This window comes from Corvus hawaiiensis, chromosome 8 (genome assembly GCF_020740725.1).
Source record: "Corvus hawaiiensis isolate bCorHaw1 chromosome 8, bCorHaw1.pri.cur, whole genome shotgun sequence".
In the NCBI taxonomy this organism is placed as follows: domain Eukaryota; kingdom Metazoa; phylum Chordata; class Aves; order Passeriformes; family Corvidae; genus Corvus; species Corvus hawaiiensis.
In genome coordinates this window covers 9,434,031-9,457,537 of record NC_063220.1, presented here as the reverse complement: position 1 = coordinate 9,457,537, position 23,507 = coordinate 9,434,031, and the positions used below count along the sequence as shown (strand labels likewise).

The window sequence follows — 23,507 nt, the reverse complement described above, 5'->3', positions numbered from 1 at the left end:
ATAGGAAAATATGATAGGAATGCTGTCCCTGTGCAGTGAGAAAAGTTTGATATTTTTCCCAAATCAAGTCTCATTAGAAAGAACTTCAGCCACTGAGAATTGAAAGGGTTTGTATTATTAAGTTCTACCTTGCCAGGGAAGGTGCTTTCTTATATTTTCTGTTTAAAAAGTAATCAATTGATCAATCTCTTCCCATCTCCCTCGTATATTTGTTCACCAAAGGGTTTCGTCCCATGCCAATTTTACAAAATTCAAGTCAAAAGATGCAGGTAGATCTTGTGTACTTATGCTTCAGCTTCTGAATTCCACATAAAAGAGTCATAACCCCACAAAGAAAGTATTAAAACTTCAGATCTTGGCAGAATGGTATTTTTCCCAGTGTATGAGAAAAAGACAATGACCACAGGAAGCTGGTAGCTGTGTGCTTCTGTGCATTGTATAGCTTCCATCAATACAGTTTATATAGTCTTCCACGACACACAGCTTTTACTCTAAAGACATGTTAGGGTATTTTTAAGTTCACGTATTGATTGCAAATCAGACAGGTATAGATTGAATAGCAAATAATCCTCATCACCATCATAATTTTAAATCAATTTTGTAACAATGCGAAAAAAATTCTTAACTGCCAAATGCTTTATTTAATGTCACAGGAAATAATGAAATCATCATTCAAAATTACATTAGTTTTGCTTTCTTTCATCTTCCATTTACTAAGCAGGACTAGAATGACATGTATTTATCTGTGCAGGTATATTGCCTGTATTATGTATGTTATCTTTCATTTTGATCTGTAAATATATCTTTCTAGACTTATTCTCTAATGTGGTCATACAGAGAGTTGACTCTAATACAAGCAGGGACAAGGGCTGGCATCACCTCTGTGTGCTGCCCATCACACTAACGTGTGTGTAGCATTTAGAGAGCAAAGGGGAAGAGTGGATCATCCTACATTTATGCTTGCCCCTGTAAGATAGCAAATACAACCATCAAGATTTCAGGTTAATCATGGCAGCATTCAACAAAAGCCATCATGATTGTATGATGTGAGGCCCAGTGCTGAGACGCTGAGTATCTGTAGCTTCTCGAAGTTCAATGAAACCTGTTTATCATCTCTCTATGTTTTTAAAAGTAAACTAGAAAGTGGCTGCTCTGTATTTTCTATGAAACTAGGCTGTCGCCATTTTAGTTAGTATTAATTATTTGATTAATGCCTTACTTATAATACCATTATATGCAAACTAATTTATTAAGGTAGAGGTTGGGTTATAGGCCTTTATTGTTCCACTGCTCGCTTTTTTTGGGCTGGTTCTGTGTAAAGTTTCTCTGGAATGTCTTAAAATTATGGGAAGGGGTGGTTTCCCTGTAGCTTCAAAATCACTATATACATTGTACAGATAATGGAATGGTCCAACAGAAATTAAATTTAAATATTTTTCTGCTTGCAGCTTTACTTTTCTAGTATTACTTGTAGTTATTGGTGGTATATTTTTTCATTAGGGTGGTGGGATTTTTATATAATTTTATGCCTACCAGTGCTCAATGTTACATTATTATTCCACATTGCTTTTCTGGCATCATAATTTCTAAGGTAAGAAATTACAGAGTCACAAAGACAAGATTGGAAATAATTTTATTTGTCAGGGTAGGAGATAGAATATAAGTGAACATGCTGAGTTTTTCAATAGAATTAAAAACCAAAACAAACCCCCAAAAACATTGCAAACAGCAGAAAAAAAAACAGAAAAAATTATTTAGACAAATTTCATTCCAATTAGCTTGTAGATGAAAGTTTCTTTTTTAAGTGCTATAATCCATAAAAGAAAAATAATTCCTAGTTCAAATGCTAAGGTCTGTGTAGCGCACTACCAAGTTTCAGAGGGAAAGTGTTTTCAAGGTCTTTTCATAAATGGTATGTTATGGAATGGGGTCACCTCGAAAAGGAATAATTACAGAGTGATCAGAAGATTTCTTTGAAAAGATTGTGTTAGACCTTCTGTATGGTTTGTGGAAGAACAGAAATAAGTTTTGCTCCTAGGGTGGGCTAACAAAATGTATTGTGTTTTTGCAGCTACTTCTATCTTTGCCCCAAAAGATGCATGCATCACCTCGCAGTGCACTCAGCTCTGTAAGGTCATTGCCTCGAAAGCAGATCTGGGAGTTGTTAGAAGTACAACACACTGCTGCACTGTTTGACCAACTGCAAAAGTTTAGTTTTGAACTCTAATGAGTCTTTGCTCATCTCCTGTCTTAGCACTACCAGTTGTTAAATAATTAATTCCTCTTTGATTGTACCTCTTTATGTGCTTTTATAAACTTATTTGTATTATTTTGTGTTGTATTTTATTTGTACTCGGCCTCTTTTTGTTTCAGAGCACGGAGTTACCAGAAAGAATTAATTCGAGGAGCATTTTTTCACCCTTTGTGTAGTGCTCATACTGAGGATCTGTGATCTACAGTAATTCTTATTCATTTGGAATATAGTAATTTGTTCCTGTCAGCACAGGGGCTGGTTTGTTGTTTTAAATTGCTGACTTTTGTTTTTGCTGGCATGCTCCCCAATACAATTTGAACATCTGACAAAAATCTATTTGTATGAAAATTCTGTGGAGATAGGTGCCCTGTGTTGCCTAACAGTACAATTTGGGGTCCCCAAGATAGAAGTTGACTGAATGCCAAGATTCTAGTAGAGCTTGTTTGTGCAGATAACAGAGGTAATCCATATTCCTCAGGTCTGTAAATCAAACAGACAGAGGAGAAATATGTATGTGCACCTTTCTCTTTGAGATAGTGGACTGGTAGTTTCTTCTTAATAACAATGGGGACTATCCAACCCCTGAGAAAAATGGGACACTGACACCAGGGATGTCCCTACATGAAAATAGAGTGATTGGGAGAGTCTTAGAATGCTTCCCCCCTGTAGCAGATAGTGTTAAATAAATTATTCCATGGATCTGGTTTGTGGCTTTGTGGCAATTTCCGTGCTTAAGTGGTTTTGTCTGTTTAGACAAAGTTGATCCATAATACACTGGAAGAGGAAATCCAACCACTAGGTCTCGACTTTTTCCCAGAGTGATACAAATAAATGTGTCAGCTTTACTGGGCATCTATGGAAATGCTGTTTAGGAAAACACAAACTGGTTCCTACTGATCCTCTGCAATGATTCTTTCAGGATATATAATAAATGACTGAAATAGCCTCTTAATTGCTTTTCATCCTCAAATAAAAATATACTTCTAGTCAGCTGTGTGCAACTATGCTTCCCATTTTCCTGCTTAACTGTGGAATCAGTTACATTTTGGAGTTAATGCTCAAGTATCAGACTTGTGCTTTACTGCAGGATCCTGTATTATCAGGTATATACATCTTGTTTTAAGGAAAAAATGGATAAGCTTTTACCCAATGAGGTTCTAAACTTTTTCTGTGAGGCCACTACTTGAGAAGTCTTTGAAGCCTGTTGCGATCCTGTCATAAAGGTTGTCATCGTCCTGTAGCACCGTAAAGCTACTCGTAGTTGCAGTGGACAATGATAATGGACAAATGACACTTCCAGATGACCACTCCTGTTCGTTGTGCAGTGTCTGATGCTGTGGGGAGTTTGGGAGAGGGAATTTAGGAGAGGACCCAAATATCTGAGCAGAGGAGAACCAGTAGGAAATGGCAAAATGGGTGGTGGGAAAAAGAACAAAATATGTTTCATCATTCACATTTTGTACTAGAAAAAGGTAAGTATAATCACACTGGAGCCAGCACGTTGGGGTAATTGGGGTAAGAAGATACAAACTGTGAAAGGTGTAAGATGGAAAATTGTTGAATGATGAGGAAAGAGTGGCAGGTCTGTCATCTGAGATTTTAGTGGAATGGTTGTTATTACTCTCTAGCTTTGTGAGAGTTCATTTTTAGGTTGAAATTTTAACCTGAGATTGTTGTATAAATTTGAGTCTGTCCTTGAATGCTTGGGAATCAAAAACCCAGATATATGCTACACAATGGGATTTTCCTTTAGTTTCTTATATTCTTTCCTCATTGGTTTTGCATGTCAGGTTCATGAGTTGGTGTTGAAACTATTCTGTTGGCCATATGCTATCAAACTTTGCCTTTGTATCAGATCATCTGTATTTGATGTTAACAGCTTTGTTATACCAGAAGTTTCTACACTGTGCCATGCAGGAACATCTGCTGGGGTGGAGGGACAGATGTTTGGTCAAATGGTGCTGGGCCTTTCTTGCACTTCAAAGGAGCTGAGCAGAGATATAATATGACTGTAGAGTATCGTTCTATTTTTCTAATATGAATAATTTGAATATTTGCCATAGTTTGTTAAGAGATTGGGAGAGCAACTGACTTGTTTGAGCCAAAATTGGAAAGTAATTAATTAGGTAATCTTTCTCTTCCTCTGGACTTCACCAGGTAAAGATGAGATCCTCAGGATTAAATTCTTATTGCCAAAATGTGCTCCATGGAAGAGATGTTGCAATACTCTGTGATACAAATTAATTGCTTTTGATACTTTAATTGTTAGCTTCTTTGTTTGGAATTTTTCTTCAGCTTTTTCAAATGAAATGTGGGATAACTTTTGAATTTAGTCTTTGTTCTTATACTGAGATCTGAACATCTTTCTTCTTGTGCATTAATGCCTGTTCTTCAGTTGCTGTTTAGATAAAAGAAGTATTATGTAAGCAGTAACCACCAAGGTTTATTAAGTGTGAAGCTCTTGGATATACCTCAAACTCCCTGAACTGCTGATCAACAGAAACAGGCAGCATTTACTGAAATGAGAATAATTCCATCCCTGCTCTGTTTCTTAAGATTTCCCCTTATTATCCATTAATGGCCACTATAGGAGGCAGTACAAGTTCTGGACTAATTGAAGCTGTGACTGATATAACAGTCTTTATGCAGTCGTACATCAAGTGAGGCTTTCCTTAAGGTTCACTCTACATTGTCTTGACAGTGAAAGCCTAGGCAGCTATAAACAAGATCAATAGAAATGTGTAAGCACTGTTGGTGACAACATAGGAACAGGGACAAAACAGAAATACCCAGTGAATTTTTGGAGTTTGGACATCAGTATTTATTGTGAAATGAGCTACTGCCAGTATTGGTGTTGCTCATTATTCTTTGTGTGGTGCTCTGGTCCACTTGGAGGCAAAATTCCTGGCTGTGCTTCAGGTAACAGGAAAAACAACAAGTCAGATGAAGCTTGTCTATCAGAAAGACACTTTAAATACCAAATATATGTAAATACCAGTATTTTCTATAAATATACTGCCTTTCCCTTACACTGTATTATAGGGCTTAAGACTTAAGTTCTGAAGAAATGAACAAAGTAGGGGATGGGTTGGTATGTCTATTTTTCATATAGATATGTGCATTATAATAATATTTTTTCATCCATTTAGAAATGAATATTTTAATAAGTATTTTCACTGGATGGGGAGACTGAAAAATGGAGAGGCAGTACAAAAAGGAGGAGGGCTTTGGTTTGATAAATTAAAGGTAGTAGATTTTTGATAAATTAGAGGTAGTGGATTAGTTACTGACTTTTATCTCAGGTAGTGTAAAGCAAGAACTGCTCATCATCAGCTTGTGATAAAACTAGAAAATGCCATGTCTGAACACTGGGCTAGTATTTTACCATTTTAGCTATTGATTTAACACAGCGTGAAACAACTGGTGCTGTCCCAGCAGTGCCTGGTGGGGAGCAGTGAAAGTACAGATTTACTCCCGCATCAATCTGCTGCAAACTTCAAAGCCAAATTGTGGCCACTTAACTACTAAAATTACTAAACTCAGACAATTTTTATCTTTTTCAGGCAAGGCAACGTGTCTGTCTGCAAGTACATATGTTCTAGAAGGAAGGAAAGGAATCCCAGCTAAATCACATCAGGGCAAAAATAATAAATTCAGGAAGCATGAACAGCAAGATCCAAAAATTAGTTTTGATAGGGCTATGTTATACACAAAGTATTTTTCCTTTTCCTTTTCATTAATCAATAGTTTGAGCTAATGTGCTTGTGGTTCAGAATGTTTGCACTGAAGTACACAGAATGAGAAATTTGTGGGTGTATTTGTATGCAAACCACCATAATTACACCTTGTGTCTATTTATTTGTTCTTTGCATCAAGCATTATTTTATTTTTATTTAATGGTGAGGTCAGAAATTATCCCCTGCTACTGTCATGGAATAGGGTTCTTCACACTGTGATTAATATTCTTAGGGGTCAACTGAAAATTTCTTATTCTGTGTATTATTTTCAGAAATTAAAAAACATGTATCGATATATGAGTGGGAAGATGCTGCTGAGAGAGAGTGTATGTACTCAGTGAAAAAAAGGACAGTGTCTAAAAATAGATTTTTATGGACTAAAAAGTATTTTTGGAAAGGTTTGCTTAAGTTTCTTTGATTTAAAATAGATCCCATCAGAGTAGCACAAATGTAGGCAGGACAATTCAGCTGCCTTAGAAACATCTCATTCTCCCTTCCCTCATTCTGGATGTCCAAAATGAGATCTGTCTTTATGGCTTCATTTTGGTTTTTACACGTGGAGTTCACAGTGGACAAAATGTATAATTTATTAAGAGAACTGAGCTCTGTAGCAAAGTCACACTTCTAATGGGAAGCCTCAAAAATACTGTCTTTCCTGGGCTTTATCTACTGTTAGAAATCCAGGGAGTGGGAGACCTGAAAAAGATGATGGTAGTGTTCAAAAATGGCAACTGGTTCAGCCCAATTATGGGCTTTCATTTACAGTTGCTGATCTCTGTAGTGTGAGGCCAGAGAATGTAGGTACAGACTGATAGAGGCAATTAAGTGTCGCGGTGCTATTGGATGGTGGAATGCCGCGACCTTCCCAAAAGCGCCTCCAAGGCAGCCTCTCGGTGCAGCCCGCACACGTGCACACACACACACACACACACACCTACACACACACACACCTACACACACACACACACGTACACACACACGTACACACACACACACACCCCTACACACACACACACCTACACACACACACCCCTACACACACACACGTACACACACACACACACACGTACACACACACACACACACACACGTACACACACACGTACACACACACACACACACCTACACACACACACCCCTACACACACACACCCCTACACACACACACGTACACACACACACACACACGTACACATACACACACCTACACACACACACACACCTACACACACACACACACACACACACCTACACACACACACACGTACACACACACACACGTACACACACACACACACACCTACACACACACACACCTACACACACACACACACACGTACACACACACCTACACACACACACACGTACACACACACACACCTACACACACACACACGTACACACACACACACGTACACACACACCTACACACACACACACGTACACACACACACACACGTACACACACACCTACACACACACACACGTACACACACACACACACCTACACACACACACACACGTACACACACACACACACGTACACATACACACACACCTACACACACACACACACGTACACACACACACACACACACATGTACACACACACACACACACCTACACACACACACCTACACACACACACTTACACACACACCTACACACACACACACGTACACACACACCTACACACACACACACGTACACACACACACACACACCTACACACACACACACACGTACACACACACACACACACGTACACACACACACACACACGTACACACACACCTACACACACACACACGTACACACACACACACACCTACACACACACACACGTACACATACACACACACGTACACACACACACACACGTACACACACACACACACACACATGTACACACACACACACACACCTACACACACACACCTACACACACACACTTACACACACACGTACACACACACACACGTACACACACACGTACACACACGTACACACACACACACACCCCTACACACACACCCCTACACACACACACGTACACACGCACGTACACGCACACACGTACACACACACACGTACACACACACACATGTACACACACGTACACACACACGTACACACACACCTACACACACACACGTACACACACACGTACACACACACACCTACACACACACACGTACACACATACACATGTACACACACGTACACACACACCCCCCCCTACATACACACACACACACACGTACACGCACACACACACGTACACGCACACACACACACACCCAGCGGAGAGCCGGCCAGACAGTCCGACGGTGAATGAGCAGGAAGGGTCTCTGCAGGGGCTTCTGCAGGAGGGATTTAATGCACCCGCACTTGTGCGAGGTTCCAGAGAAGTCCAGGCAGAGCAATGGGGGCTCCAGGGTAAGGGAACCAGTCGAGAAACTCTGAGGGTGTATCAGGTAACAAGGGGTATAGCGGCCAAGGGAGCCAACCGGGGAAGCGGAGCTGGGGTACATGAACAGAACAGAGCGTTCTGGCAGAGGCTTTTCTGGTCACCCTAACCTGAGCAGGTTCTTTTGGTACCAGGGACTTGTCCCACCAGCGGACTCTCTTTGTTCCTTGTAACCTAGGCTCACCAGCCACCACAATTAAGTAGCAAATAGAGGAAGGAATTAGAACTTGGATGCTTTTTTTCTGGGGAAGGAAGGAGCTGGTAGAATGTACCAGCAGGTGTCTTGTTACTGTTAGCAATGGGAACCTGGGCTCCAGATGGAGATACTGGCTGAAACAAAGATATTTTAATGAACATGTTTTGGTTTATGATCCTTCACCATGAGCTAATTAGTGTGAACTAATTAGTTAGAAAATCTTGAGCCTCCTTAAGATTTTTTTCCTCCCTGCTTTACTGTCTTTGGGACCACTCTCTTTAAAAGTTGGCATTCTTATTAAACTTCTTCCCTTGGAGGAAAATGGCTCCATATTTTTATTTTCTCAGTTCATCTGTCTGTTGATGCAACACAATGGAGTTTATCTTCCATCTCCAAGATTTAGAAAATATTTATGTTAATTACACACTTACCACACAGCATGAAGTCTTTGGACCACAAAACAGGCTGAAGTACATGGTCCTGATGTGTAGTTGCTCCTTGCCCCCTAAATAGCATTAGTTGGATAAATAAAGCTGTGAGATAATAGACTTTATTAAAAAAGGCACAAAGCCAAGCTCATAGTAATAAAAGAAACCACTAAATTTTATGACTTGGGTCATTACAGCAAGGAGATGAGTTGAGATGACCAATAAAGATTTCATAAAAGAAACATAAGCTTTGTAGTATGCTTCTAAAAGGCAGTAGGAGTTCCCTGTTCCACCATTATCTTTAACAGTTTTCCCTGAAAGGTAGTTTTGCAGAGAAACTTGTAATTCTTGCATGTATATATTATATTTCAAAGACCTGCTGTAGTTAAATCATTCTCAAAATAAGCTTATTTTTGTAGCCTAGTTCTGCTGATCTTTAAATCGAAGTTATTCAGATCTCACAGAGACTTCTGTAAACAGCAGCCTGTATGATATTAGTGACTGACTTCCATTGCCTCATGTGACTTTTTAAAATCTGTTTTAGGGGTGAGAGTCTTCTAGGATTTGACATAGTGACTGAATTGTTTCAAGTGATCATATTGACATTCTTATATATTTCTGCAGGTTAGCCTGAACATGAATTGAGGATCAATTTATCTGTCAAGAATACTGGCTTGATTTTGGCTGTTCCTATTCTTTGCATACAGATGGGTTTTTCTGAGGCCACAAGTCTGGATGTGTCCCTTTTCACTTCAAGACCGATTGTGAACCTATGCTTTAAACAGCAGAATTTATCCCACTTAGTCCCCCTACACCCAAATTAATTGTCAATGTGTGGATTACTTTGAACCTGCATCAGGTGTGGTGTTTCACCTGAGGTATCTTTATTATCATGCTGTTGTCTGACTTGGGAAGTGAGGGTGTTCCCCCCTTTCCAGCCTTGTTCTTGCCTTTTATTCTAGCACTGATGATAGAAATGGCCGTGGTAAAGAAGGGTCTGCAAGTTGCCAAACCTTTGTCAGCAAATCAGCCAATACATGTTTGCTATATGTATCAAGGCAAAAGGCACAACAACCAGCTTTTAATTTAGCAATCTAAATTATCAGACTGGTCTTTGAACGTGCACAGGGCGGTTACAAGGAAGCAATAGGCTTTTCACGAAGGTGGATCTGAGAAGGAATGAATTTGAGTGATCTCATGCACAATTTAAAGGAATTTCTACTGACTGAATAGGGAAGTTGGTTAACTCAGCCAGCTAAGTAGATGTGTAAAGATGGGCTTTGTAATGAAAGATGATAGTTTAATAATGGTCATTTGAAGGAATCCATAGAAGGGGATTGGACAAAATACTGAAATTAGAGTACTGAAAAGCACATTACAGGAACAGACTGTGAGCTGTGGGTAACAGTAGATAGTGGAATAACTGCAAGTCAGCAGTGCAGAGGTCACTCATCACTGTTGGCCTACAGAGATGTTACAGTTAAATTTGAAGATATACCCAGTCTTCCTTCCTGCAGCAGCTGATGCCTGGCATATTTTGAGATTATGGCACATGAGTAAAAAGGCTGGCAAGCTGCTGTGCAGAACAGCCCAGCACTGAAGGCACCTTGGAGAAACTAAATTCTGATGAAAGAATAAAATACTATATATGGAGGGACCAAGGTTTGGAATTAGTATGTGGTAATTCAAACAAGCAAAGATGAGTGGTTATAATAAAAAGAAAACTAAAATTGATTTATATGCCAGGCTAAGGCTATTCCTTGTTATGTTTGGAGAATACTATTCAAGCCCAAGCAATACTCACCTGAAGTTTTCTATGCTTGGATTTATAATTCTTGTATTGCATTTTGTTAGGTTTCCTTAGATGTTTCCATAGATTTCTGTAGTGATGATAGTGAATATTTGTGCGTTCTCTTAAAACAGAAAGAGGCAGAGGTCAGTTAGGTCCAACCTTTCGAATTTTGAAAAATCTTTCCATTTCTGGGTTAAGTTTAAAAGTCTGAGTTCAGGGAAATAAAAGTTCCTTTTCTAAATACAACAATACAACTGTTTTTTTCACAATAGGAATCATCCCCTGTTACTCCATAAATTCACAGAAACAGTGAATTTCAGTTCTCACTCAGGTCACCTGTTTCCTTCTCTACCCGTGGCAGGTGCAATGTAGCAGTTTAAGCATCTGCCTTGTTGGTGACATACATGGTCCTCCACTGGCCATGAGGTTGAGGTGGAAGCAGTTTTGTGGGCAGAAGCTGCATTTTTCACAAACAACATAACAGTCTTGTGTCTTCATGGGGGTTTGCTTGGCCTTCATCCCTGCCCTCGCCCCATAATGAAACTAAAAGTGTGTTTGATGAGGATTATTGAAAAGAAGATTTATGGATCTGTGACATCTATTTAAGATGGTTGATAGTGTCTCTGCATTAATTTCACATTAGCACTTGAAGTTTGATTTCTCTCTGCTGTTGCAGGAAGCTGTTGACATTTGTCAGAGTGGCAGAACACGGGGTTTGAGTTGTGTTTCCCTTTCAGAGTTGCCTGCAGCCTCTTCCCTGTGCGTGCAGGGAGGGAGGCAAGACTGGGGGTGGCTGAGACATTGACTTTTGCCAGCTGACACATACTGTTAAATTGATCCTTTCAATCAGAAGTTTCAGTGGATTTGTAGAATAGTTTTTAGTTACTTTTGGACAGGAATGTATCCATTTGTTTGGGGATGTTTTTCAGTTTTCTTAAGGAAATGCTTGGAAGTCCAGCATTGCATCAGGTTGTATATTAGCGCAATTTTCCTGCTTCTTGCACCCAATTGCTAAAAACTCAGCTACTTAGGAACAGGAAGACCCTTTTGGAATTGCAGTCTGAAGTGTCTAGTCTATTGTTCCTTGATCACCTTTGCAGAGAAATACAGAAGTTTTGAAAACTGAAGTTTGAACACAATTTTTCAAATTGAAAAGGAATTTCAATTTCTTTTATTTAATAAGTCAGCTTGTGTTTCTGTTTCAATATAAGCTTTACGATTGTTAAGTAGGACCACTTACTTTTCCTCTAAATTTGTTAAACTGTATCTTTTTTATTTCTGTTCAGCAAAAAAATACTTAAATACCTATTCCAAAAGGCAGAGAGGAAAGTGTATGTTTTGCAGTATTTAGCTGTCCATGTGGGCATCAGGTCACTTTTTTCACCTTCCTTTTAGCAAGAGCAATGGCAAAAGTGACTATTCTCAAAGAACACAAAATCTGATTTATTCCCACAAATTATTTCTGGTTATGTACTCTCAAGTATTTATTTACATTTAGAGCAGGGCCAAACTCTAAAACAGATGCCGGGACATTTTTTAAAAACACTTACCTATACTAGGAAATTCTAATAAATTTTGTATGAAAACAGATGTTTGTGGATAAATAAGCCTTTTTGTTGTTTACGCATATTCCACCAAAAAAATCTGTTTAATCTGTTCTTAAAACATTGAGCCTGAAAAATGGAGAGGTTGGGATGAAAGGGTCTGCTGGTTCTTTTGTCTGAAATGCACCCAGTTTTGCTCATCTGTTCAGAGACTGCTTAGCATTTAGGAGGGGGAAAGCTATTCTTTAGTTCATGTATGAAAATGTACAATACTTTATATCAATTATTTGGCTGATTGCTGGAAGTGCGTTGGAGTGAGGGGGCACTGGCTAGTTCTGGCCTTCACTAATGGGAACATTTCAGAATGTGGATGGTAATTAAAGTATAGAATGCGGAAAATTAAGCCAAAATTGAATAGAAATGAATAAGTATGTGTTCTGTTGTGCAGATGTTGGAAATAGATTATTTTGGATACCTCTTTCTATCTACATCTTATTTGGTTACCATGTAAAATTCAGTCATATGCCATGTAGATTGTTTCTCTTCCCATTACCTTTTCTGTTTTTATGTTGTGATGTATCTGTATAGGTAGTAATTTAGCAAAATATCCTGTCTGCCAGGTGTGGGAACTAGCTGATTGTATTGTAATACCAGATCATTACTTAATTCATATGCAACCTAGACTAGCACATGGAAAGCATTATAAATCTATTTACAGTGTGGCTGGTCTGATGATAACATTGTATTAAATTCCCAGGTGAGGCAATTTAAGCAATTGCTTTGCCATGTGTAGGCCATGGAAATTAACTTCTCATATGCTTTAGTAATAGACGAACTTCATTGGTATGCTCAGATTAGTGGTATAGCAGAATTCTTACAGTCTGGTTACGTGTACCCTGCTTCACATGTAGAATCATACAGGGGGGTGGTACTGCAGATCACAGATCTTAATTAGTTTAAGCTGAGTTAATTCATTTCAATTCTAATTTAGCTGGGCTTGCCTATGAACACATTCAGTTCTATTGGGAAATGTTAAGGCTTGGGTCAAGTAGACAGATTGTTTAAAGCCAAATTGCCAGACAGAACTGAGCAAGTGTATCTGTTTGAACAGGGCTTTAAGGAAATCACCCAATCAGTATGCAAAAATCCTGTTCATAAACCAAGAGAGATCAGCCTGGAATCAGAAATTCTTCCTTGTCAGAAGGTCTGGGCACTGTAGTACATTTAAAACAGCCCCTGAAACTTTCTGAGTGCTGAAGTTCTTGTACAAAGAAGCTTAACCCTTTCGTGTCTCTCTGTTTGGGGACATGCTCAAATGCAAACACATTCACTGAGCAAAACCACTTGTGTGCTTAGACTTTTGTCTAGGTATATACAAGAAAATATAAAGCACAAGGAAATCTTCTATATATGACAGACCTTTGCAGACAAAAAACTGCACACAGAACCTCTTAAACCTATATTGGGCTGCCCAGAAATGCCTTGGATTACAAACTCTGTAAATCTTCTGTCTTTTCTAGAAACATACATATGAAGTACCAGTAGACAGTGGTAACTGACAACTAAGACTAAAAATGTTGACAATTTCTTGATTTGCCTGGTTAGCTTATGTATAGAAGTCATTAACTATTTATAAAATGCATTATGAATTGGGTTCCTTCAAACTGTAGCAGAGTGTGTGACATTTCCAGCTCAAACTATCATTCTTCATTTGGCTAAAGTATATATTTATAAACAGCTGATGGTTATGAACTAAAAAATAAAAAATAAAAAATATAAAATAATTATTTAATTATTGAGTTCAGACAAGCTGAATTAATTTTGATAGCCACATTTAAAAGTGTTAGCCAATAATACTTTAATGAAAATAAGAATAGTATTTCAAGGTATTGATACTTCGGACAAAACTTGAAAGAATAAATGAGCACTTTAGTTCAAAGACCTTTCCTTTTATATTATTGATTCATTTGGTAGTGAAATTGTGATCAAAAGTAGTATCAAATTATTTATTGATTATGGCAAAGAGTTATACCTAATTGTAGCCAAAGCATTATTTCTTTTAATAAAATTTCTGATTTTCAGATCATGACAGATTATTGCAATAAAAGAACAATGATACAAATATATTTATTAAGTTCAGTGGTGAGGACTTAAAGGATTTTACAGAGCCTCTAAAAATTGTATTGCTATTAAAATTTATTTCTTTCCCATGAAGTATCTTCTTTTTCCTTTCACCCATGCAGGCTCTTAAAAATGCGAATATCATCCAGTTAAATCTTTCAAATAAATGATGTGTAATCAGGGACCATCTCAATCCCTACATATTATTAGGCAGCTTGTTCACTGGAGAACAAGCTCATGAAGCATTGTGCTCCTCATCTCAGTCTAATAATGCTAAATACATTCAACACTAACAGGATCAGTGGGGCTGAGTCATTTTGTGAAATTGGGTGAAACCGTACAGTTGAACTACTAGACCTCAAATGAGGTCTTAAGATTGAATCTTAATCAGAAAAGAAGATCAGATATTTATTGGTATATATTTGTAATTTCCTTCCTTGTTTGAGGTGTATCAAATAAAAATCGGAAAATAATATAATTGAGCAATCTATGCCAATTTGTTGGCTTTTTGGTGAGAAAAGAGAAAAACAAAACCTATCTCCATATGATATTCTTGCATACTGTGGAGTGTTTTAGTCCCCCATAGTGATGAAATGAATAATTTAAACAGGCAGCTCTGATACCACAGCCTGTTTAAAGGTTCTCATTTCCTTTAATGCTGTAGACTACTTTAGCTTGGTTAGTATGAAACTGTGACAGCTGAGATCTCCAAAACATTTGGCACAGTTCACCTCTTGCTGTGGGTCCGTGGTCCATGGCTTTGTCCTTCCTACTTAGATCTGTAGCTGTAGGATATAATCTATATCTGAATGCTGGCAAGTGAATCACAAATGTGTAAACATTGTAACGATGATGTTGGTAATAAGAGGAGCTACGCAGAATAAAGAGCTAAAATGTTTTGCTCTGAGGGGACCCATACAAGGCTTACTTCACTGTTAGGTCCCTTGCATAAAGGGTGACCCACTTCCAAACCTCTTTGTTGCAAAGGTGATGAATTTTCCTGTGCTCAGTTTAATTTCTAGTGGTTGTTTCCTGTGCCTCAGTCCCAAGCACAAGTTTTGGCCTGATGGCCCAAGCAGGGAAGGTTTGAGGAGGGATTCATTTTTTCTGAGTTCCTACTGGTAGTCACTACCATGGCAGGGTGTGGGGGAAGCCCCCATCAATAAAGGAAGACCCTACACCTTAGTTCTTTCTACTCTTTGGTTTCTTCCTCTGATGAAGTGTAAAAATTACCATAACCGGTCTCAAAAAGAAAAAAAAATGGTAAATATGTTTAAAATTCTCTCTCTCTTTTAATAGTAAAAGTGGGAATATTAGCTGAGTAATAGCCTGTTATTTGGCTAACAGAGAAATTGAAAGCTGGGCTGGTGTTCTCATTATGGATTTCCCCATTGCTCCATTGAATCCTGTGCTATGTTAGTAATCATCACACTTTTGCTTTACATTGCACTTGGTCTAGTTTGGAATCAACATAATTATCAGTTCAAGAGCAAATCTGGTGCTCATAAGCTGTGAATTTACTTAATATCCTGTCTGTCCTAATGATCCCATGGATGACTGTCTCAGTTTTGTGGCGTTTCCGTGAACTGCTGAAAACCTATGTTTCCTTGTGCTGTTGTTTACTCTCCTTTCTTTTGCCCTTTAATTTCTGATCCTTTCCCAGTAGCCTTAGCAGCATGGAAAACGCTTGTTAATTTTCTACATCTTTAAATTTAATCGGATGTCACATGTGTGTTGTTCAGGTTTGGTTTTGGTTTTTTTTAATGTGGGAAAAGCTCAGTCTTCCTTTGCTGTCTAGTGGCATCACTGCAGTGTTATGCTGAGTTCTGTGACCTGCTAGCAAGTGTTCTTCAGAAAAACACATTTGGTTCCTGCACTGGCATTTCTTCAATGCTTCTGCTGGTAGCGTTTATTGCCTCACATGTTACGTATCTTGAGCTTCACGGAAGCTGCTTTCATTGCTGCAATGTTGAGGGTGTGACTGTCTTAGAAATACTACAGTTTTGCCATGCAGATTTGTTAAGATAGAGCAGTTGAAGAACTTTGTAATAACTTTTACTTGCAGATTTATTTTTTTTTTAATCAAATAGGTATCCATTAGGGGGCTCTCGAGGTTCAAGATGATCAGCCTTGATACCAATGGCTTCGGAGCGTTACTTCCTAACCCTTTTTTCTTTTTGTTTTACAGAAAAGGTCACGAATCGCCTACAGTGATGAGGTGCGGAATGAGCTCCTAGGGGATGACGGGAATTCCTCAGAGAACCAGGTAGGATGCTAATCAAGAAGCCCTAGTGGGTGGCTGGAGGGTGAAGGAGGTCACTGGCACACTGGGCTTCTCAAGCTGCTCCTTAACAGCATTAGCAACAACTCATGTGGAAGTGATACTGTTTAATGCAAAGCTGGGGTCTTAATCAACTTCAAAATGTTTCTTGGAGATCTTACATTTAACCCTTTAACTTGTGATCACTGTCTGCTATCTCAAAAAAAATCTTTTCTTCTCTTTTCTTTATTATTTAGTACTTAAGAAATAACTTGAAACACGCTGTTTGCCGACAAAGCCAAGGTCTTCACCTCAAACACATGTAAAAGGAATAAAAAAGTACATAATGCAGCTTTGATAATAATGCAGTATAATTAAATCAACACTGGCAGGCAAAACAAATGAAAGTGCGCTCTCAGAATTAGGCAGTATCCCACTCAGTTTCCTTGTGTGATTCCTTCCCTAACCAGATTTTCTCTCCTTGTACCAAAACCACAAGTTGTTCTAATAAGAGCGTGCTTTCATAATGCATGTTGTACTAGGATGCAGAGTGCTATCCACCTCTTGTAATGAATGAAAGCTTCGTAATCCTGAGGCTTTTTTAAAATCTTGTACCCGTATTGTTGTTCTGCATACTACAGTGAGGATCCTGCGAGACTACTGAAAATTGCAAAGGCACCGTTTTATTCAGGAGACTTTGACCCACCTGTTAATATTTCTTTTTGGGATGAAACTTGTTTGACACTGTCTGAAAGGAGAATATTTCTTTTCTTTCTGAGATTTATGTTATCAAAGTCTTGTGTTTTGAGTTAGAAATTAGCTGAAAGTTTTCCTACATGTCATGTTTTCTCTTCTGACTAGATAGAATCCAAATTATTTTGCTAATGAAAGTAAAAACTGTTTAAGTGTTTACTTGATGAATGTGATATTAAATAAGGAAATGGATCAGAACAATGTTCTGAAATTTTTTGTGTCTTCTATGCCAGTAAAGGCTCAGCTCCACTAAGGACAGAAAAAATAAAGACTTGGAAACTTACCTGGTACAAAGACTTTCAAAACACAGACCCCATAACCCTTAATCTTATACAGTATTTTAAACATGCTCTGTAAATTTTAAACTCCGTAATAGACTTTAAGTCATACATGAATGAAATTATACACAGGATATGATTTATCTGAAGACACAAGACTGGAGTGAAGACTTAAATGACATTAATGTTCATATTTATATATGATAGAAAGGGGAGATTCCAAAATTTGAGTAAAATAAAGACGGGGGCCTTATACCTAAATAATGAATTTATGGAGAAGATGATTTTAGGGAGAAGAGTTTCATAGTCTGCATGTCATGATTGTAAATGCAGTCCTGTGAAAGTGTTAAGATTCTCATTTTATTTCTCTTAAGGTAGTGCTACTTTTACATTTCAAGAAAAAAATGTGTGAATTCAGACATAAAAGGGCAATTGTGATAAGAAGCTTTACTTATAACAGAATATCTTATGTGTAGGGATGAGATAAAATATTTTATTTTCACTTTTTAAAGAATGTTTAAATAACTGGTTCATATGTGCACTTTTTGTGACTGGTGATCTTTTTTTCCAAACTTGGTGAAAGAGACACGTTCTCATCTCAAGGAACTAAATGATACCTTCAACCATATGTCAACTTGAGGGCTTTTTCTTCCAAATGAGCACTATTTAAATGAAAGAAAATTTTGGCTGCTGAAGGACTCTTGTGTGGTCTTTTAGGTAATCAAAATCCTTTTCTATAACCCAACTTGAAATTATTACCTCTGTATCTTTAAAGTTCTTCATTCCTTTCTTGAAAAAATATAATGAAATAGCACCATAAAAGAGTCACCTAATTTCTTTTAAATATGTGAATGCCAGTATTTTTAAAATACATTATTTATCATTTCGTTTCAATAGTAAATATCACATTCTCTTTTTTTTATTTTATATTTTTACTTAGACCTGTACTTATTTACATGTAGCTATGAGTGCAAGCAGTTAGTGCAAAAACTTCAGCTGGTATTGAGCTTATTAGAATATACAGCTTTCAAAATCAAGTGTAAGGCTTGGGTACTTACCAGATACATGGAATAATGTCATGTTTAACTCAGAAACTTTCACTCCTATGCATTATTATATTAATAGAAAACTTAGACTGGATGATGAAAGAATGCTCAGGTATAACTTAAAGCCATATAAAATATTCGAAGATGTTTCAAATGCTTGCTTTTGTTTTGTCTGATGGAAATAAATATAGGTACACAGACTGATCCTGACCCTAATATTGTAGGATTTTTACTTCTCAATCAGTTTGGGTTAGGTTAAATTAATTTAACTGAAAAGTGGTTGGTTTGTTTTCCCCAATTCAGTCACCAACTGGGAAAAGGGAGAGAAACTATTCCTTTTCTGACAGAGGAGGTGTTGAAAGAAGTTGCCAGCTCAGAATTGCTCCTGTACCAAACCACAAATATTGATAAAATCTGCCAATAGAAATATTGAGTATCTGGGTAGTCAGGGTTGTTACCCAGAGGCAAACAAGAGATATGAGTTGTTGGTCTTTGTGATAAACATTTGCATAATGTTTTTGGTGGAGAGAGAAGACAAAAGGAACTTAATGCTTGCTGGCTAGTATGACCATATTAAAAATCTAGAAATAAAACAGGTCAGTATTGGAAAAATAAATGATCTGGATCTTTTCCTCATTCAGCTTCTCTTTTTTTAGTTGAGTTTCAAAGTACAGTTACAGCAAACCACAGCCAAGTTATAAGCTGTAATGAACAGGATGATATGTATGAGTTTCCAGTTGCTCTCTCAGGAAGAAAGATTGAAGTACAAAGAACAGATTGAAGAATTAGCTAATGGTGATTTGTCTTTTGTCTTCTTCATTTTCCCAACATGTCTCCCAGAAGTAGCAGCCATCATGTCTAGATGACACTTATAGAATAACTTGGAATACAATTCCCTTATAGTGATTATGCCAAGATTTAACTACTTTTACTAGATACAGCATATAGAAATTTCCTGTAAGAAGTTGTAAGAATTATGCAATTCTGCTACTGAAAGTTTCTTTTGACATAAATGCAACTTTGTTTGATGAGACAGGTAGTGATACAGTGCTCTTAATGCACCTAGAGTTCAGTAAAGTCACTGCTTAACATATGTTAATTTCTTCTTAATTTGAATCATGTGAATGATGAGGCACTCAGAAGTTGAAAATCAAGAGATTTTGCATCAAAAAAGCCCTTACCTCACAAACCCAATCCCAGAAAATTACTGTGTGCGTTGGGTTGTTATTTATTTTCCAAGAGTGGTCTTAAACAGGCTCTGTTGCTTTCAAGTCTTGTTTATCATCCTGGCCACCAACACTTAGCAAATCCCTTGAAAGTTTTGAGTTTTTCAGTGCAGTGATACACTACCTAAAGTTGTAGCCTCACTTTAATAATAATAGAACTGTTTTATGTAGATATTCCTATGTTTTTGAGGAAGTATATGTTGGGTTAAATCAGAAATCCCTCTCAACCAAAATAATGTGAGGTTCAGTATTACCAACTTTCTTGAGGTTTAACAGTGTTCCTTTCTCTTTAGCAGCTATGTTCATTAGTAAGTTTAAATAAATTCACATTGAGTTAAACTGCATATCCATATACCCATACATTCTATATGTGATTCGTGGTGAACAAATATTTTGTGTCTACTTAATTTCTGACTACAAAGTTGTGATAATATTAGATTTGGGCTTGCTGTGCATAAAGTGTGTCAAACTTCAGCTACAGACCAGGGGGTGAAGTTGGTCAATTTAATTCGCCAAGATCTAAAGAAGGTCGGTATCATTTCATATAGCCCTGGCAGAGCAGATCATTACCAGACACAAATCTGTTCGTTACATGCCGAGGGTTTATAGCAAAATAAATAGACTGTCATCATAAGTTCAGAAAATTGTGTGTTCGACCCACGATAATGTGTAAAGGGCGTTTAATAGAGTTCAGCATTTATTCGTTATCTATATGCGGACAGAGACGGCGGAGGCGTTATCAGCTTTTTAAAAAAAATTCGGTAGTTTTCTGTGTCACATGACGAGCCTCACGGCCACACGCGTGCGCGCACACACACACACACACACATCCCATCTCGCTCCCTCGCTCTCTGTGGTGCAGTTTTGATTTTAGTCACAGCAGAAGGCTTAGCCACAAGAGATTCCACTGGTTCAAACCAGCGTAAACCAGATTTTTTTTTTTTAGCCTACAAAGGAACAGATTACCTCTTGTATCGAATTCTGTATTGCAAAAAAAAAAAAGAAAAAAAACCAACTTTGTTTCAAAAATATGCTGATTATCATAACCTAAAATGGTGGCTGCGCACGGCTTAATGCTGTTTACAGTTCAGGAGTGAGCATAATAAAAATAATGTTTCAAAATAGAAATGTAAAGGTAACACATTTTCATCAAGAGCATTGTTAAATTGGGGAAAAATACATCTTTTGTTAATTTGAATGAATATCTTTCAGCCAATGTTAAAAAAACCCCAACCCTGTCCCATTACTTAGCTTAGCTGCAAATCCTATGCAGAGCTTAAATTCAGCCATGCAGCACAAACAAGATAGAACATTTTTGTTTGGGACCTATTGAAAAAACAAATGTGCAGCATTTTAAAACTCTCATTGATTATAGCAGGGTGGCATGCCCGGACGGGCTCTATTGCAGGAGAGTCGTTTTAAACTTTGGCCCTTTAAGTATCATAGTCAACTGAAGAATGGTGGCCTCAGAAAGAAAAGATAGCTATGTGATCAACTCCCAGATCGTCTCTTTCTAAAGCCTTAATGTTTGCCTTTTTGGGAAAAAAAGGGGGGGAAGAGCTGGAGAACGAGACAAATTTATGATAGGCCAAGCACTTGAATTTAAGCGCTGGTTTGGCCGACAATGCAGTTTTCTTTGTACCAAATTCTACCAAACTTCTTTGACTCAGTGCAGAAGTGCTGGCCCAGTTCAGGTCAGGGTGGTGTAGGAGCCCTCCTAATTACATCTCGCTAGAGACTCTTGTCCCTTTTGGTAACGGAGTGAGGGGAACCTTCAGTTTTAGACGAGCCGTATGAAACAATAGAGAGTAATGGAGGTTCTTTTGTTTCCTTCATGCTGGTGAGACTTTATTAGTAATAAACATTCTCAGCTTACACATATGTTGAAAATTAGTGTTATGGAACTGTAGGTGAAGTATCAGCATAAACTGAGATAATTATGTAGCTGTTGTAATTTTGAATTCAATTGGAATCGGTGAGAGAACTGTAATTTTTCATAAAGAGCCACTCTTCTGCAGATATTTTTTGTGAGCAATTATACATTTTGTTCCAGTACAAATAATTTATCTATCTCTCTAAGGGGAGTGTATATTACAACATAGCTTGATCATCAGGCTGGGGTTTTATTTAGTTTTATGGTAAAGCTGCCAGAGCAATATTATTAGTGTTAGTGTTAGATTGTGTTGATTTACAAGCATAAATAAATAAATATAAATTTATATACTATATAAGCATACACACACACACTCTATGTGTGCATATATATACACAGTGTATAGTGATCTGGATCAAGAACCTGGAATGGGTCTTTTCTGAGGGAAATACATTTCATGTTGTTCCCTATTCCTTTGTCTATTTTTAAATATGCTATTCAATAAATCATACTTCTGAGCCATTTAACTAAGCTGCTTTATTTTTTTTTTACCTGGCAAAACCCCTCAGTATGAAGTTCAATAATAAAATTAAATAATATAGTTACAGTAGAACTCAGGTATATAAAAACTGAAATGCTGAAATACATGCTATAAAGATGCAGTCATCTATTAATAAGTTAGATCTTCTAGTAAAATAAGAAATCAGTTGTCACGACTAAAATATACAGAAAACATTCTGAAAACTTGTGTATACAAAACCACTTCAGCTGTACAATCTTCGAAGAGAGGAATAGTAAACTTGTTTTTTTCTTTATAATATAGACTTCTATGAAGTCATTCCCCTTTATTTCATGATGGTGTCTTAGATGTGGTTTAAAAGAGAATTTCACACTATTCTCTTTGTTTAATGTGACAGTGTGAGAAAGTGATCTTTATTCGTTCAAAAAACTCTGCATGTAGTCTATGTTTAGGTTCTTTTAATGTGTTTGTCTGTGATTTTTAAATGCTAAACATGTAAACAGATAAATTGTCAATGTTAATTCTGTATCCTGTCACACAACTGATCTTTCTTTCCTGCCATTTCTTTCCTTTTTATCTTTTTTGTGCGTTCATGTTGCAGTTGATAAAATTACGTGAAGAGGTGAGTACTTTCTTGCTTTTTGTTGTCTAGCTTTCCCTTTAAAGCTGAGTTTCTAAATCTGAAGTAGATCTTTTTGTTCATTGTTGCAGGGAAATCTACACAAAGCAAAAATATTGATTACATTGCTTTAAAATATTCACTGTTGTGCCTCTTTTTCCCTAATAATTGTATACTTACATAGGAATCTCTAGATCAAACCTTAGAAATTAACATTCTTTGATAATGGAATTTTTTTTAAAGGCACTAGAAAAAGAAGGGTGGAAAAAAACTCTATTATTTGATCTCTCCAAGAATACCATGATCAAATCAGGTACAATAATAATCATGTTTGCATCACAAATCTTTGATAGGGAAAGTACATTTATACACTGGTATTGAAAGTCAAAG

General features: G+C 37.4%; 1 protein-coding gene across 4 annotated transcripts in view; it reads left to right on the top strand.

Annotated features, from left to right (window-relative positions):
- Positions 1-23,507, top strand: part of VTI1A (vesicle transport through interaction with t-SNAREs 1A) — a 259,614-nt gene that overhangs the window by 35,842 nt on the left and 200,265 nt on the right. For 2 of the 4 annotated variants that reach the window (XM_048310398.1, XM_048310400.1), the window contains exons 4-5: positions 16,731-16,808; positions 23,100-23,120. In XM_048310398.1, coding sequence (XP_048166355.1) covers positions 16,731-16,808; positions 23,100-23,120 — 99 coding nt within the window. The remainder of the gene's footprint in view (positions 1-16,730; positions 16,809-23,099; positions 23,121-23,507) is intronic. The other 2 variants (XM_048310399.1, XM_048310401.1) reach the window with 1 other exon arrangement.